Source organism: Narcine bancroftii, chromosome 9, assembly GCF_036971445.1.
Source record: "Narcine bancroftii isolate sNarBan1 chromosome 9, sNarBan1.hap1, whole genome shotgun sequence".
NCBI lineage: Eukaryota > Metazoa > Chordata > Chondrichthyes > Torpediniformes > Narcinidae > Narcine > Narcine bancroftii.
Genome location: NC_091477.1, coordinates 106,197,702 through 106,215,686, shown reverse-complemented (window position 1 = coordinate 106,215,686; position 17,985 = coordinate 106,197,702). Strand labels below are relative to the sequence as shown.

At 37.5% G+C, this 17,985-nt stretch overlaps 1 protein-coding gene across 1 annotated transcript in view; it reads right to left on the bottom strand.

Moving 5' to 3' along the window:
* LOC138743594 (mucin-19-like) overlaps positions 1-17,985 on the bottom strand; it is a 107,104-nt gene that overhangs the window by 8,751 nt on the left and 80,368 nt on the right. Inside the window, exons 79-91 of the mRNA XM_069899107.1 lie at positions 17,199-17,363; positions 16,048-16,212; positions 15,485-15,649; positions 14,051-14,224; positions 12,634-12,807; positions 11,197-11,370; positions 9,280-9,444; positions 7,439-7,612; positions 6,872-7,036; positions 5,438-5,611; positions 4,021-4,194; positions 1,182-1,355; positions 116-280 (exon numbers count right to left, since the gene is read on the bottom strand). Of these exons, the coding sequence (XP_069755208.1) occupies positions 116-280; positions 1,182-1,355; positions 4,021-4,194; positions 5,438-5,611; positions 6,872-7,036; positions 7,439-7,612; positions 9,280-9,444; positions 11,197-11,370; positions 12,634-12,807; positions 14,051-14,224; positions 15,485-15,649; positions 16,048-16,212; positions 17,199-17,363 (2,208 nt within the window). The remainder of the gene's footprint in view (positions 1-115; positions 281-1,181; positions 1,356-4,020; positions 4,195-5,437; positions 5,612-6,871; positions 7,037-7,438; positions 7,613-9,279; positions 9,445-11,196; positions 11,371-12,633; positions 12,808-14,050; positions 14,225-15,484; positions 15,650-16,047; positions 16,213-17,198; positions 17,364-17,985) is intronic.

The window sequence follows — 17,985 nt, the reverse complement described above, 5'->3', positions numbered from 1 at the left end:
TATAATGGTTGACAGTATCAATTACTCATGAGAGTCAAACCAGTTTATCTGTGTTACTTTATTTTGTTTTGAGAGGGGTACTCTGTGAGTAATGAATGATGTGTTTAGTACTTACTAATTTCAGTTGTAGAACTGACAGCAGTTGTTGTAGTTTCAGTTGTTTTTGAAGCTGTCGAGCCCTGCGACATTGCTGTTGAGCTGGTGGTCTCGGAAGTGAATGGTGACGTGGATGTTGATGTTGGAGCAGGGGATACAGTTGTCGTAGGAGAGCTTGTTGATGCTGAGTTTTAACATTGACACACCATATTGTTATTGAATGAATTGAATATTCTTCATTTATAAACTCAATATATTGAGTAAATGATACATGATCGAAATGATTGTGAAACACCATATTCTTTACAGAGGTATTTAGAGACTGGAGTAGGTAATAGATATGAAGTTACATGATAATTGCATAAAACGGGTGGTAATTGTCGCGATAAATGCATAGGAACTTGTTGAGATACTTCTGTTAGAGAATGGGCAGTGCCAACTGTTTTGGACTATTTACCTGTTTTTGACTTTATTAATGGTTTACAGGATCAATTACTCGTGAGAGTCAAACCAGTTGATCTGTGTAACTTTATTTAGTTCTGAGAGGGGTCGACAGCATCGAGTACATGCTGCTGAAGGTCCAGCTGCGCTGGATGGGTCACGTCTCCAGAATGGAGGACCATCGCCTTCCCAAGATCGTGTTATATGGCGAGCTCTCCACTGGCCACCGTGACAGAGGTGCACCAAAGAAAAGGTACAAGGACTGCCTAAAGAAATCTCTTGGTTCCTGCCACATTGACCACCGCCAGTGGGCTGATATTGCCTCAAACCGTGCATCTTGGCGCCTCACAGTTTGGCGGGCAGCAACCTCCTTTGAAGAAGACCGCAGAGCCCACCTCACTGACAAAAGGCAAAGGAGGAAAAACCCAACACCCAACCCCAACCAACCAATTTTCCCCTGCAGCCGTTGCAACCGTGTCTGCCTGTCCCGCATCGGACTTGTCAGCCACAAACGAGCCTGCAGCTGACGTGGACTTTTACCCCCTCCATAAATCTTCGTCCGCGAAGCCAAGCCAAAGAGAGAAGAGAGATTTAGTTCTGAGAGGGGTACTGTCAAATTAATGGATGATGCCTTTAGTACTTACAAATTTCAGTTGTAGAACTGACATCAGTTGTTGGAGGCGTGATAATTTCAATTATTCTTGGAGATGTCGAGCTCTGCGATGTGGAAGTTGAGCTTGTGCTCTCAGAAGTGAATGGGGATGTGGATGTTGATGTTGAAGAAGCGGATGTAGTTGTCGTAGGAGAGCTTGTTGATGCTGAATTGAAACATAGACACACCATATTGTTGTTGAATGAATTGAATATTCCTCATTTATAAACTCAAAGTATTGAGAAAATTATACATGATCGAAATGTCTGTGAAATTCTATAAAGAGGTGTTTAGTTCTATTTATAAATGCTTTAACAAATTATTGTACATTTGATGATCCAAACGAGTGTGCTTTTGTCAGCTATGTTCACAGTGGGTGTAATTTAAATTAGAGTAATGTAAATTGATGGAAGTTAAAAGTTCCTATTTATATCAGTAACACTTGCAACAAGAGGAAATCAATTGGAAGGTTTGCTGATGGATTAGTTGTGACAAAAATGATTGAAAACAGAACTGATGGAGTAGGAGTAGATCATATGGCCACAATTGATTTTCAAGATTCTTTGTGATCTGAAACGAACCTGAAATGCAGTCAAGTGGCTCCTTTTTCATTTGTGAAGGTGGCAATACTAAAGACAAAGAACACTTTTCTCAGGACCATCTTCCTCCACTGTCTAATTTTGATTCAATCATGTTTTCTGTGCTACTTGAATTATTAAGAGAGGAACAGTTCCATTTTTTTTATCGAGAGAGCATTTGCAATTCAAATATTTCTGTGATTGTGGAACTGAGGTCAGGTGCTGCAGATAGAATGGTGTCCGTTGATCCTGGAGGAGTGGAGCTCTGTGTGGTTGGTGTGGTCAATTACTCCGTAGAGATTGTTATTGTAGATGTTGAAGATGTAGGGGGGAGTATTGTCGTAGCAGGAGAGGTTGTCACTGTTTTAAACATAGTTATTCAGCATTGAATATTATGTTGAATAAAATGACTGTTGTTAACTCACAACATGTTAAAATGCACAATGTTCCAAGTGAATGAATGCTTTAGATGTTATCAAAGTTGGGTGTTTGAAACAAGGGTTACTGAATCAGGCTCTTCTGGGATAGTAGATCTAGCATTTTTCATTGAGACTGGGTAAGGTAATAGATGTGAAGTTACTTGAAAATTGCATAGAACTGGTGAGAATTGTCTCGATAAATGCATCAGAACTTGTTGAGATACTTCTGTCACAGAATGGGCAGTGCCAACTGTAGTGGACTGTTTAACTGTTTTTGACTTTTATAATTGTTCAAAGAATCAATTTGTCATGAGAGTCAAACCAGTTGATCTGTGCTACTTTATTTAGTTCTGAGAGGTGTACTGTCAAATTAATGGATGATGCCATTAGTACTTACAAATTTCAGTTGTAGAACTGACATCAGTTGTTAGAGGCGAGATAATTTCAGGTGTTCTTGGAGATGTCGAGCTCTGTGATGTGGATGTTGAGCTTGTGCTCTCAGAAGTGAATGGGGACGTGGATGTTGATGTTGGAGCAGGGGATGTAGTTGTCGTAGGCGAGCTTGTTGATGCTGAATTGAAACATGGACACCCCATTTTGTTATTGAATTTATTGAATATTCCTCATTTATAATGTCAAAGAATTGAGTAACTGATACTTGATTGAAATGTTTATGAAACACCATATTATTATAAAGAGGTATGTAGATCTATTTATAAATGGTTTCACAAATATTTGTACATTTTGATGATCCAAACGAGTGTGCTTGTGTCAGCCATATTCACAGTGGGTGTGGTTTAAATTTGAGTAATTTAAATTGATGGAAGTGAAAAATTCTGATTTATATCAGTATTAACTGCAACAAGAGGAGATGAATTGGATGGTGTGCTGATGAATTAGATGTTGCAAAAATGATTGAAAACAGAACTGATGGAGTAGGAGTAGATCATATGGCCACAATAGATTTTCAAGGCTTTTCGTGATTTGAAAAACAAACATGAAATGCAATCAAGTTGCTTATTTTTCATTTGTGAAGGTGGCAATACTAAAGACAAAGAACAAGTTTCTCAGAACCATCTTCCTCCACTGACTAATTTTGATTCAATCATGTTTTCTGTATTACTTGAATTATTAACAGAGGAACAATTCAATTTTTTTATCGAGAGAGCATTTGCAATTCACATATTTCTGTTGTTGTGGAACTGAGGTCATGTGTTGTAGATAGAATAGTGTCTGTTGATCCTGGAGGAGTGGAGCTCTGTGTGGTTGGTGTGGTCAAAGACTCCGTTGATATTGCAGTTGTAGATGTTGAAGTTGTAGGGGGGAGATTTGTCATAGCAGGAGAGGTTGTCACAGTTTTAAACCTAGTTATTCAGCATTAAATATTATGTTGAATGAAATTACTTTGTTGTTAACTCACAACATGTATACTCGTAGTAAAACCAGAATGTTCAAGTTGACAAAGCCTTCATTAAAGAATGATTTAGATGTTATCAAATTTGGGTGTTTGAAACAAGAGTCACTGAATCAGGCTCATGTGGGATAGTAGATCTAGTATTTGTTCTTGAGACTGGAGTAGGGAAAAGATATGAAGTTACTTGAAAATTTTGTAGAACTGGAGGTAATTGTCAGGACAAATGCATGGGAACTTGTTGAGATACTTCTGTTAGAGAATGGGCAGTGCCAACTGTTTTGGACTATTTACCTGTTTTTGACTTTATTAATGGTTTACAGGATCAATTACTCGTGAGAGTCAAACCAGTTGATCTGTGTAACTTTATTTAGTTCTGAGAGGGGTACTGTCAAATTAATGGATGATGCCTTTAGTACTTACAAATTTCAGTTGTAGAACTGACATCAGTTGTTGGAGGCGTGATAATTTCAGGTGTTCTTGGAGATGTCGAGATCTGTGATGTGGATGTTGAGCTTGTGCTCTCAGAAGTGAATGGGGACGTGGATGTTGATGTTGGAGCAGCGGATGTAGTTGTCGTAGGAGAGCTTGTTGATGCTGAATTGAAACATAGACACACCATATTGTTCTTGAATGAATTGAATATTCCTCATTTATAAACTCAAAGTTTTGAGAAAATGATACATGATCAAAATGTCTGTTAAATACCATATTCTATAAAGAGGTGTTTAGATCTATTTATAAATGCTTTAACAAATTATTGTACATTTGATGATCCAAACGAGTGTGCTTTTGTCAGCTATGTTCACAGTGGGTGTAATTTAAATTAGAGTAATGTAAATTGATGGAAGTGAAAAGTTCCTATTTATATCAGTTACACTTGCAACAAGTCGACATCAATTGGAAGGTTTGCTGATGGATTAGTTGTGACAAAAATGATTGCAAACAGAACTGATGGAGTAGGAGTAGATCATATGGCCACAATTGATTTTCAAGATTCTTTGTGATCTGAAACGAACCTGAAATGCAGTCAAGTGGCTCCTTTTTCATTTGTGAATGTGGCAATTGGAAAGATAAAGAAACTTTACTCAGCACCATCTTCCTCCACGGACTAATTTTTTTTCAATAATGTTTTCTGTGTTACTTGAATTATTAAGAGAGGAACAATTCCATTTTTTCATCGAGAGAGCATTTGCAATTCACATATTTCTGTTATCGTGGAACTGAGGTCAGGTGTTGTAGATAGAATAGTGTCCGTTGATCCTGGAGGAGTGGAGCTCTGTGTGGTTGGTGTGGTCAAAGACTCCATTGATATTGCTGTTGTAGATGTTGAATTTGTAGGGGGGAGTATTGTCGTAGCAGGAGAGGTTGTCACTGTTTGAAACATAGTTATTCAGCATTGAATATTATGTTGAATGAAATGACTGTTGTTAACCCATAACATGTATACTCATGTTAAAATGCACAATGTTCCATGTTAATGAATGCTTTAGATGTTATCAAAGTTGGGTCTTTGAAACAAGGGTTACTGAATCAGGCTCATCTGGGATAGTAGATCAACCATTAATCATTGAGACTGGGGTAGGGAATAGATGTGAAATTACTTGAAAATTGCGTAGAACTGGTGATAATTGTCACGATAAATGCATAGCAACTTGTTGAGATACTTCTGTCACAGAATGGGCAGTGCCAACTGTAGTGGACTGTTTAACTGTTTTTGACTTTATTAATGGTTTACAGGATCAATTACTCATGAGAGTCAAACCAGTTGATCTGTGTAACTTCATTTAATTCTGAGAGGGGTACTGTCAAATTAAAGGATGATGCCTTTAGTACTTACAAATTTCAGTTGTAGAACTGACATCAGTTGTTGGAGGTGTGATAATTTCAGTTGTTCTTGGAGATGTCGAGCTCTGTGATGTGGATGTTGAGCTTGTGGTCTCGGAAGTGAATGGGGTCGTGGATGTTGATTTTTGAGCAGGGGATGTAGTTGTCGTAGGCGAGCTTGTTGATGCTGAATTGAAACATGGACACACCATATTGTTATTGAATTTATTGAATATTCCTCATTTATAATGTCAAAGAATTGATTAAATGATACATGTTCGAAATGTTCATGAAACACCATACTATTATAAAGAGGTATGTAGATCTATTTATAAATGCTTTCACAAATATTTGTACATTTTGATGATCCAAACGAGTGTGCTTGTGTTTGCCGTATTCACAGTGGGTGTGGTTTAAATTTGAGTAATTTAAATTGAAGGAAGTGAAAAATTCCGATTTATATCAGTATTAACTGCAACAAGAGAAGATGAATTGGATGGTTTGGTGATGAATTAGATGTTGCGAAAATGATTGAAAATAGAGCTGATGAAGTAATAGAAGATCATATGGCCACAATAGATTTTCAAGGCTTTTCGTGATTTGAAACGAATTTGAAATGCAATCAAGTTGCTTATTTTTCATTTGTGAAGGTGGCAATACTAAAGACAAAGAACAAGTTTCTCAGAACCATCTTCCTCCACTGACTAATTTTGATTCAATCATGTTTTCTGTTTTACTTGAATTATTAACAGAGGAACAATTCCATTTTTTTATCGAGAGAGCATTTGCAATTCACATATACCTGTTGTTGTGGAACTGAGGTCAGGTGTTGTAGATATAGGAGTGTCAGTTGATCCTGGAGGAGTGGAGCTCTGTGTGGTTGGTGTGGTCGATGACTCCGTAGAGATTGCTGTTGTAGATGTTGAAGATGTAGGGGGAGTATTGTCGTAGCAGGAGAGGTTGTCACAGTTTAAAACATAGTTATTCAGCATTGAATATTATGTTGAATGAAATGACTGTTGTTAACTCACAACATGTGTACTCATGTTAAAATACCAAATGTTCCAAGTTGACAAGGCCTTCATTAATGAATGCTTTAGATGTTATCAAAGTTGGGTGTTTGAAACAAGGGATACTGAATCAGGCTCATCTGGAATAGTAGATCTAGTATTTATCTTTGAGACTGGAGTAGGGAATACATATGAAGTTACATGAAAATTGCATAGATCTGGAAGTAATTGTCAGGACAAATACATAGGAACTTGTTGAGATATTTCTGTCAGAGAAAGGGCAGTGCCAACTGCAGTCGAATATTTAACCATTTTTCACTTTTATAATGGTTGACAGTATCAATTACTCATGAGAGTCAAACCAGTTTATCTGTGTTACTTTATTTTGTTTTGAGAGGGGTACTCTGTGAGTAATGAATGATGTGTTTAGTACTTACTAATTTCAGTTGTAGAACTGACAGCAGTTGTTGTAGTTTCAGTTGTTTTTGAAGCTGTCGAGCCCTGCGACATTGCTGTTGAGCTGGTGGTCTCGGAAGTGAATGGTGACGTGGATGTTGATGTTGGAGCAGGGGATACAGTTGTCGTAGGAGAGCTTGTTGATGCTGAGTTTTAACATTGACACACCATATTGTTATTGAATGAATTGAATATTCCTCATTTATAAACTCAATATATTGAGTAAATGATACATGATCGAAATGATTGTGAAACACCATATTCTTTACAGAGGTATTTAGAGACTGGAGTATATAATAGATATGAAGTTACATGATAATTGCATAAAACGGGTGGTAATTGTCGCGATAAATGCATAGGAACTTGTTGAGATACTTCTGTTAGAGAATGGGCAGTGCCAACTGTTTTGGACTATTTACCTGTTTTTGACTTTATTAATGGTTTACAGGATCAATTACTCGTGAGAGTCAAACCAGTTGATCTGTGTAACTTTATTTAGTTCTGAGAGGGGTACTGTCAAATTAATGGATGATGCCTTTAGTACTTACAAATTTCAGTTGTAGAACTGACATCAGTTGTTAGAGGCGTGATAATTTCAGGTGTTCTTGGAGATGTCGAGCTCTGTGATGTGGATGTTGAGCTTGTGCTCTCAGAAGTGAATGGGGACGTGGATGTTGATGTTGGAGCAGCGGATGTAGTTGTCGTAGGAGAGCTTGTTGATGCTGAATTGAAACATAGACACACCATATTGTTGTTGAATGAACTGAATATTCCTCATTTACAAACTCAAAGTATTGAGAAAATGATACATGATCGAAATGTCTGTTAAATACCATATTCTATAAAGAGGTGTTTAGATCTATTTATAAATGCTTTAACAAATTATTGTTAAAACCTCACAAAGATAAGCGTATACAGAGCCGTTGTCATACCCACACTCCTGTTCGGCTCCGAATCATGGGTCATCTACCGGCACCACCTACGGCTCCTAGAACGCTTCCACCAGCGTTGTCTCCGCTCCATCCTCAACATCCATTGGAGCGCTTACACCCCTAACGTCGAAGTACTCGAGATGGCAGAGGTCGACAGCATCGAGTCCACGCTGCTGAAGATCCAGCTGCGCTGGATGGGTCACGTCTCCAGAATGGAGGACCATCGCCTTCCCAAGATCCTGTTATATGGCGAGCTCTCCACTGGCCACCGTGACAGAGGTGCACCAAAGAAAAGGTACAAGGACTGCCTAAAGAAATCTCTTGGTGCCTGCCACATTGACCACCGCCAGTGGGCTGATAACGCCTCAAACCGTGCATCTTGGCGCCTCACAGTTTGGCGGGCAGCAACCTCCTTTGAAGAAGACCGCAGAGCCCACCTCACGAACAAAAGGCAAAGGAGGAAAAACCCAACACCAAACCCCAACCAAACAATTTTCCCTTGCAACCGCTGCAATCGTGTCTGCCTGTCCCGCATCGGACTTGTCAGCCACAAACGAGCCTGCAGCTGACGTGGACTTTTTACCCCCTCCATAAATCTTCGTCCGCGAAGCCAAGCCAAAGAAAGAACAAATTATTGTACATTTGATGATCCAAACGAGTGTGCTTTTGTCAGCTATGTTCACAGTGGGTGTAATTTAAATTTGAGTAATTTAAATTGATGGAAGTGAAAAATTCCTATTTATATCAGTATTAATTAACAGAGATACAATTCCGTTTTTTTATCGAGATAGTATTTGCAATTCACATATTTCTGTTGTTGTGGAACTGAGGTCAGGTGCTGTAGATAGAATAGAGTCAGTTGATTCTGGAGGAGTGGAGCTATGTGTGGTTGGTGTGGTTATTGACTCCGTAGAGATTGTTGTTGTAGATGTTGAAGATGTAGGGGGGAGTATTGTCGTAGCAGGAAAGATTGTCACAGTTTTAAACATAGTTATTCAGCATTGAATATTATGTTGAATGAAATGACTGTTGTTAACTCACAACATGTATACTCATGTTAAAATACAGAATGTTCCAAGTTGAGAAGGCCTTCATTAATGAATGCTTTAGATGTTATCAATGTTGGGTGTTTGAAACAACGGTTACTGAATCAGACTCATCTGGAATAGTAGATCTAATATTTGTCATTGAGACTGGAGAAGGGAATACATACAAAGTTACATGAAAATTGCAAAGATTTTGAAGTATTTGTCAGGACAAATACGTAGGCACATGTTGAGATACCTCTGTCAGTGAATGGACAGTGCCAACTGCAGTCGAATATTTACCCGTTTTTTACTTTTATAATGGTTTACAGTATCAAGTACTCATGAGAGTTAAACCACTTGATCGGTGTTACTTTATTTTGTTTTGAGAGGGGTACTCTGTAATTAATGAACGATGTGTTTAGTACTTACTAATGTCAGTTGTAGAACTGACTGCAGTTGTTGGACTTTCAACTGTTGTTGGAGCTGTTGAGCCCTGCGATGTTGCCGTTGAGCTTGTGGTCTCGGAAGTGAATGGTGACGTGGATGATGATGTTGCAGCAGGGAATGTGGTTGGCAAAGGTGAGCTTGTTGATGCTGAATTGAAACATGGACACAGCATATTGTTATTGAATAAATTGAATATTCCTCATTTATAAACTTAAAGCTTTTGAGCAGCAGAACCATGATCAAAGTGTCTGTGAAACACCATATTCTATAAAGAGGTGTTTAGATTTTTTTATAAATGCTTTCACGAATATTTGTACACTTTGATGATCTAAATGAATGTGTTTGTGTCAGCTGTATTCACAGTGGGTGTAGTTTAAATTTGAGTAATTTAAATTGATGGAAGTGGAAAATTCCTATTTATATCAGTATCACTTGCAACAAGAGGTGATCAAATGGAAGTTTGCTGATGGATTAGTTGTGGCAAAAATGATTGAAAATAGAGCTGATGGAGTAGGAGTAGATCATATGGCCACAATTGATTTTCAAGATTTTTCATGATCTGAAACAAATCTGAAATGCAATCAAGTTCCTTCATTTTCATTTGTGAAGGTGGCAATACTAAAGACAACGAACACTTTTCTCAGGACTATCTTTCTTCACTGACTAATTTTGGAGCAAACATGTTTTCTGTGTTACTTGAAATATTAACAGAGGAACAATTCCATTTTTTTTATAGACAGAGCATTTGCAATTCACATATTCCTGTTGTGGTGTAACTGAGGTCAGGTGTTGTAAATATAGATGTGTCAGTTGATCCTGGAGGAGTGGAGCTCTATATGGTTGGTGTGGTCAAAGACTCCGTTGATATTGCAGTTGTAGATGTTGAAGTTTTAGGGGTGAGTATTGTCATAGCAGGAGAGGTTGTCACAGTTTTAAACATAGTTAATCAGCATTAAATATAATGTTAAATGAAATTACTTTGTTGGTAAATCACAACTTGTATACTTGTATTAAAAACTAGAATGTTCAAGTTGACAAAGCCTTCATTAAAGAATGATTGAGATGTTATCAAATTTGGGTGTTTGAAACAAGAGTCATTGAATCAGGCTCACGTGATCTAGTATTTGTTCTTGAGACTGGAGTAGGGAAAAGATATGAAGTTACTTGAAAATTCTGTAGAACTGGAGGTAATTATCAGGACAAATGCATGGGAACTTGTTGAAATACTTCTGTCAGAGAATGGGCAGTGCCAACTGTTGTGGACTATTTACCTGTTTTTGACTTTATTAATGGTTTACAGGATCAATTACTCGTGAGAGTCAAACCAGTTGATCTGTGTAAATTTATTTAGTTCTGAGAGGGGTCGACAGCATCGAGTCCATGCTGCTGAAGGTTCAGCTGCGCTGGATGGGTCACGTCTCCAGAATGGAGGACCATCGCCTTCCCAAGATCGTGTTATATGGCGAGCTCTCCACTGGCCACCGTGACAGAGGTGCACCAAATAAAAGGTACAAGGACTGCCTAAAGAAATCTCTTGCTGCCTGCCACATTGACCACCGCCAGTGGGCTTATATTGCCTCAAACCGTGCATCTTGGCGCCTCACAGTTTGGCGGGAAGCAACCTCCTTTGAAGAAGACCCCAGAGCCCACCTCACTGACAAAAGGCAAAGGAGGAAAAACCCAACACCCAACCCCAACCAACCAATTTTCCCCTGCAGCCGTTGCAACCGTGTCTGCCTGTCCCGCATCGGACTTGTCAGCCACAAACGAGCCTGCAGCTGACGTGGACTTTTACCCCCTCCATAAATCTTCGTCCGCGAAGCCAAGCCGAAGAGAGAAGAGAGATTTAGTTCTGAGAGGGGTACTGTCAAATTAAAGGATGATGCCTTTAGTACTTACAAATTTCAGTTGTAGAACTGACATCAGTTGTTGGAGGCGTGATAATTTCAATTATTCTTGGAGATGTCGAGCTCTGCGACGTGGAAGTTGAGCTTGTGCTCTCAGAAGTGAATGGGGATGTGGATGTTGATGTTGGAGAAGCGGATGTAGTTGTCGTAGGAGAGCTTGTTGATGCTGAATTGAAACATGGACACACCATATTGTTACTGAATTTATTGAATATTCCTTATTTATAATGTCAAATAATTGAGTAAATGATACTTGATTGAAATGTTTATGAAACACCATATTATTTTAAAGAGGTATGTAGATCTATTTATAAATGGTTTCACAAATATTTGTACATTTTGATGATGCAAACGAGTGTGCTTGTGTTAGCCGTATTCACAGTGGGTGTGATTTAAATTTGAGTAATTTAAATTGATGGAAGTGAAAAATTCTGATTTATATCAGTATTAACTGCAACAAGAGGAGATGAATTGGATGGTTTGTTGATGAATTAGATGTTGCAAAAATGATTGAAAACAGAACTGATGGAGTAGGAGTAGATCATATGGCCACAATAGATTTTCAAGTCTATTCGTGATTTGAAAAACAAACTTGAAATGCAATCAAGTTGCTTATTTTTCATTTGTGAAGGTGGCAATACTAAAGACAAAGAACAAGTTTCTCAGAACCATCTTCCTCCACGGACTAATTTTGATTCAATCATGTTTTCTGTATTACTTGAATTATTAACAGAGGAACAATTCAATTTTTTTATCGAGAGAGCATTTGCAATTCACATATTTCTGTTGTTGTGGAACTGAGGTCATGTGTTGTAGATAGAATAGTGTCTGTTGATCCTGGAGGAGTGGAGCTCTGTGTGGTTGGTGTGGTCAAAGACTCCGTTGATATTGCAGTTGTAGATGTTGAAGTTGTAGGGGGGAGATTTGTCATAGCAGGAGAGGTTGTCACAGTTTTAAACCTAGTTATTCAGCATTAAATATTATGTTGAATGAAATTACTTTGTTGTTAACTCACAACATGTATACTCGTAGTAAAACCAGAATGTTCAAGTTGACAAAGCCTTCATTAAAGAATGATTTAGATGTTATCAAATATGGGTGTTTGAAACAAGAGTCACTGAATCAGGCTCACGTGGGATAGTAGATCTAGTATTTGTTCTTGAGACTGGAGTAGGGAAAAGATATGAAGTTACTTGAAAATTTTGTAGAACTGGAGGTAATTGTCAGGACAAATGCATGGGAACTTGTTGAGATACTTCTGTTAGAGAATGGGCAGTGCCAACTGTTGTGGACTATTTACCTGTTTTTGACTTTATTAATGGTTTACAGGATCAATTACTCGTGAGAGTTAAACCAGTTGATCTGTGTAACTTTATTTAGTTCTGAGAGGGGTACTGTCAAATGAATGGATGATGCCTTTAGTACTTACAAATTTCAGTTGTAGAACTGACAACAGTTGTTGGAGGCGTGATAATTTCAGGTGTTCTTGGAGATGTCGAGCTCTGTGATGTGGATGTTGAGCTTGTGCTCTCAGAAGTGAATAGGGACGTGGATGTTGATGTTGGAGCAGCGGATGTAGTTGTCGTAGGAGAGCTTGTTGATGCTGAATTGTAACATAGACACACCATATTGTTGTTGAATGAATTGAATATTCCTCATTTATAAACTCAAAGTATTGAGAAAATGATACATGATCAAAATGTCTGTTAAATACCATATTCTATAAAGAGGTGTTTAGATCTATTTATAAATGCTTTAACAAATTATTGTACATTTGATGATCCAAACGAGTGTGCTTTTGTCAGCTATGTTCACAGTGGGTGAAATTTAAATTAGAGTAATGTAAATTGATGGAAGTGAAAAGTTCCTATTTATATCAGTTACACTTGCAACAAGTGGAAATCAATTGGAAGGTTTGCTGATTGATTAGTTGTGACAAAAATGATTGCAAACAGAACTGATGGAGTAGGAGTAGATCATATGGCCACAATTGATTTTCAAGATTCTTTGTGATCTGAAACGAACCTGAAATGCAGTCAAGTGGCTCCTTTTTCATTTGTGAATGTGGCAATTGGAAAGATAAAGAAACTTTACTCAGCACCATCTTCCTCCACGGACTAATTTTGTTTCAATCATGTTTTCTGTGTTACTTGAATTATTAAGAGTGGAACAATTCCATTTTTTCATCGAGAGAGCATTTGCAATTCACATATTTCTGTTATCGTGGAACTGAGGTCAGGTGTTGTAGATAGAATAGTGTCCGTTGATCCTGGAGGAGTGGAGCTCTGTGTGGTTGGTGTGGTCAAAGACTCCGTTGATATTGCTGTTGTAGATGTTGAATTTGTAGGGGGGAGTATTGTCATAGCAGGAGAGGTTGTCACTGTTTTAAACATAGTTATTCAGGATTGAATATTATGTTGAATGAAATGACTGTTGTTAATCCATAACATGTATACTCATGTTAAAATGCACAATGTTCCATGTTAATGAATGCTTTAGATGTTATCAAAGTTGGGTCTTTGAAATAAGGGTAACTGAATCAGGCTCATCTGGGATAGTAGATCAAGCATTAATCATTGAGACTGGGGTAGGGAATAGATGTGAAGTTACTTGAAAATTGCGTAGAACTGGTGATAATTGTCACGATAAATGCATAGGAACTTGTTGAGATACTTCTGTCACAGAATGGGCAGTGCCAACTGTAGTGGACTGTTTAACTGTTTTTGACTTTATTAATGGTTTACAGGATCAATTACTCATGAGAGTCAAACCACTTGATCTGTGTAACTTTATTTAGTGCTGAGAGGGGTACTGTCAAATTAATAGATGATGCCTTTACTACTTACAAATTTCAGTTGTAGAACTGACATCAGTTGTTGGAGGCGTGATAATTTCAGTTGTTCTTGGAGATGTCGAGCTCTGTGATGTGGATGTTGAGCTTGTGGTCTCGGAAGTGAATGGGGTCGTGGATGTTGATGTTGGAGCAGGGGATGTAGTTGTCGTAGGCGAGCTTGTTGATGCTGAATTGAAACATGGACGCACCATATTGTTATTGAATTTATTGAATATTCCTCATTTATAATGTCAAAGAATTGATTAAATGATACATGATCGAAATGTTCATGAAACACCATACTATTATAAAGAGGTATGTAGATCTATTTATAAATGCTTTCACAAATATTTGTACATTTTGATGATCCAAACGAGTGTGCTTGTGTCAGTCGTATTCACAGTGGGTGTGTTTTTAATTTGAGTAATTTAAATTGAAGTAAGTGAAAAATTCCGATTTATATCAGTATTAACTGCAACAAGAGAAGATGAATTGGATGGTTTGTTGATGAATTAGATGTTGCGAAAATGATTGAAAACAGAACTGCTGGAGTTGGAGTAGATCATATGGCCACAATAGATTTTCAAGTCTTTTCGTGATTTGAAACGAATCTGAAATGCAATCAAGTTGCTTCTTTTTCATTTGTGAAGGTGGCAATAATAAAGACAAAGAACACTTTTCTCAGGACCATCTTTCTTCACTGATTAATTTTGGTGCAAACAAGTTTTCTGTGTTACTTGAATTATTAACAGAGGAACAATTCCATTTTTTCATCGAGAGAGCATATGCAATTCACATATTTCTGTTATCGTGGAACTGAGGTCAGGTGTTCTAGATATAGGAGTGTCTGTTGATCCTGGAGGAGTGGAGCTCTGTGTGGTTGGTGTGGTCAAAGACTCCGTAGAGATTGCTGTTGTAGATGTTGAATATGTAGGGGGAGTATTGTCGTAGCAGGAGAGGTTGTCACAGTTTTAAACATAGTTATTCAGCATTGAATATTATGTTGAATGAAATGACTGTTGTTAACTCACAACATGTATACTCATGTTAAAATACCGAATGTTCCAAGTTGACAAGGCCTTCATTAATGAATGCTTTAGATGTTATCAAAGTTGGGTGTTTGAAACAAGGGTTACTGAATCAGGCTCATCTGGAATAGTAGATCTAGTATTTATCTTTGAGACTGGAGTAGGGAATACATATGAAGTTACATGAAAATTGCATAGATCTGAAAGTAATTGTCAGGACAAATAGATAGGAACTTGTTGAGATATTTCTGTCAGAGAACGGACAGTCCCAACTGCAGTGGAATATTTAACCATTTTTCACTTTTATAATGGTTGACAGTATCAATTACTCATGAGAGTCAAACCAGTTTATCTGTGTTACTTTATTTTGTTTTGAGAGGGGTACTGTGTAATTAATAAACGAGGTGTTTAGTACTTACTAATTTCAGTTGTAGAACTGACAGCAGTTGTTGGACTTTCAGTTGTTGTTGGAGCTGTCGAGCCCTGCGATGTTGCTGTTGAGCTGGTGGTCTCGGAAGTGAATGGTGACATGGATGTTGATGTTGGTGCAGGGGATGTAGTTGGCGAAGGAGAGCTTGTTGATGCTGAATTGTAACATTCACACACCATATTATTATGGAATAAATTGAATATTCCTCATTTATAAACTCAATATATTGAGTAAATGATACATGATCAAAATGATTGTGAAACACCATATTCTTTACAGAGGTATTTAGAGACTAGAGTAGGTAATAGATATGAAGTTACATGATAATTGCATAAAACGGGTGGTAATTGTCACGATAAATGCATAGGAACTTGTGATACTTCTGTTAGAGAATGGGCAGTGGCAACTGCAGTAAACATTTTAACTATTTTTGACTTTTATAATGGTTTACAGTATTAATTACTCATGAGAGTCAAACCAGTTGATCTGTGCTACTGTATTTAGTTCTGAGAAGTGTACTCTCTAATTAATGGATGATGCTTTAGTACTTACAAATTTCAGTTGTAGAACTGACAGCAGTTGTTGGACTTTCAGCTGTTGTTGGAGCTGTCGATCCCTGCGACGTTCCTGTTGAGCTGGTCGTCTCAGAAGTAAATGGTGACGTGGATGTTGATGTTGGCGCAGGGGATATAGTTGTCGTAGGAGAGCTTGTTGATGCTGAATTGTAACATTGACACACCATATTGTTATGGAATAAATTGAATATTCCTCCTTTATAAACTCAATATATTGAGTAAATGATACATGATCGAAATGATTCTGAAACACCATATTCTTTACAGAGGTATTTAGATCGATTTATAAATGCTTTACCAAATATTTATACACTTTGATGATCCAAACGAGTGTGCTTGTGTCAGCAGTATTCTCAGAGAGCGTAGTTTAAATTTGAGTAATTTAAATTGATGGAAGTGAAAAATTCCTATTTATATCAGTATTAATTAACAGAGATACAATTCCGTTTTTTTATCGAGATAGTATTTGCAATTCACATATTTCTGTTGTTGTGGAACTGAGGTCAGGTGTTGTAGATAGAATAGAGTCAGTTGATTCTGGAGGAGTGGAGCTCTGTGTGGTTGGTGTGGTCAATGACTCCGTAGAGATTGCTGTTGTAGATTTTGAAGATGTAGGGGGAGTATTGTCATAGCAGGAAAGATTGTCACAGTTTTAAACATAGTTATTCAGCATTGAATATTATGTTGAATGAAATGACTGTTGTAAACTCACAACATGTATACTCATGTTAAAATACCGAATGTTCCAAGTTGACAAGGTGTTCATTAATGAATGCTTTAGATGTTATCAAAGTTGGGTCTTTGAAACAAGGGTTACTGAATCAGGCTCATCTGGAATAGTAGATCTAATATTTGTCATTGAGACTGGAGAAGGGAATACATACAAAGTTACATGAAAATTGCATAGATCTGGAAGTAATTGTCAGGACAAATACGTAGGCACTTGTTGAGATACCTCTGTCAGTGAATGGACAGTGCCAACTGCAGTCGAATATTTACCCGTTTTTTACTTTTATAATGGTTAACAGTATCAAGTACTCATGAGAGTCAAACCACTTGATCAGTGTTACTTTATTTTGCTTTGAGAGGGGTATTCTGTAATTAATGAATGGTGTGTTTATTACTTACTAATTTCAGTTGTAGAACTGACAGCAGTTGTTGGACTTTCAACTGTTGTTGGAGCTGATGAGCCCTGCGACGTTGCCGTTGAGCTTGTGGTCTCGGAAGTGAATGGTGATGTGGAAGTTGATGTTGCAGCAGGGGATACAATTGTCGTAGGAGAGCTTGTTGATGCTGAATTGTAACATTCACACACCATATTATTATGGATTAAATTGAATATTCCTCATTTGTAAACTCAATATATTGAATAAATGATACATTATCGAAATGATTGTGAAACACCATATTCTTTACAGAGGTATTTAGATCAATTTATAAATGCTTTCACAAATATTTGTACATTTTGATGATCCAAATGAGTGTGCTTGTGTCAGCTGTATTCACAGTGGGTGTAGTTTGAATTTGAGTAATTTAAATTGATGGAAGTGAAAAATACCTATTTAGATCAGTATTAATTGCAAGAAGAAGAGATCAATTACGTGGTTTGTTGATGAATTAGTTGTGGCAAAAATGATTGAAAACAGAACTGATGGAGTAGGAGTAGATCATATGGCCACAACTGATTTTCATGGTTTTTATTGATTTGAAACAAACCTAAAATGCAATCAAGTTGCTTCATTTTCATTGTGAAGGTGGCAATACTAAAGTCAAAGAACACTTTACTCAGCACCATCTTCCTCCACTGACTAATTTTGTTTCAATCATGATTTCTGTGTTACTTGAATTATTAATAGAGGAGTGGAGCTCTGTGTGGTTGGTGTGGTCAATGACTCCGTAGAGATTGCTGTTGTAG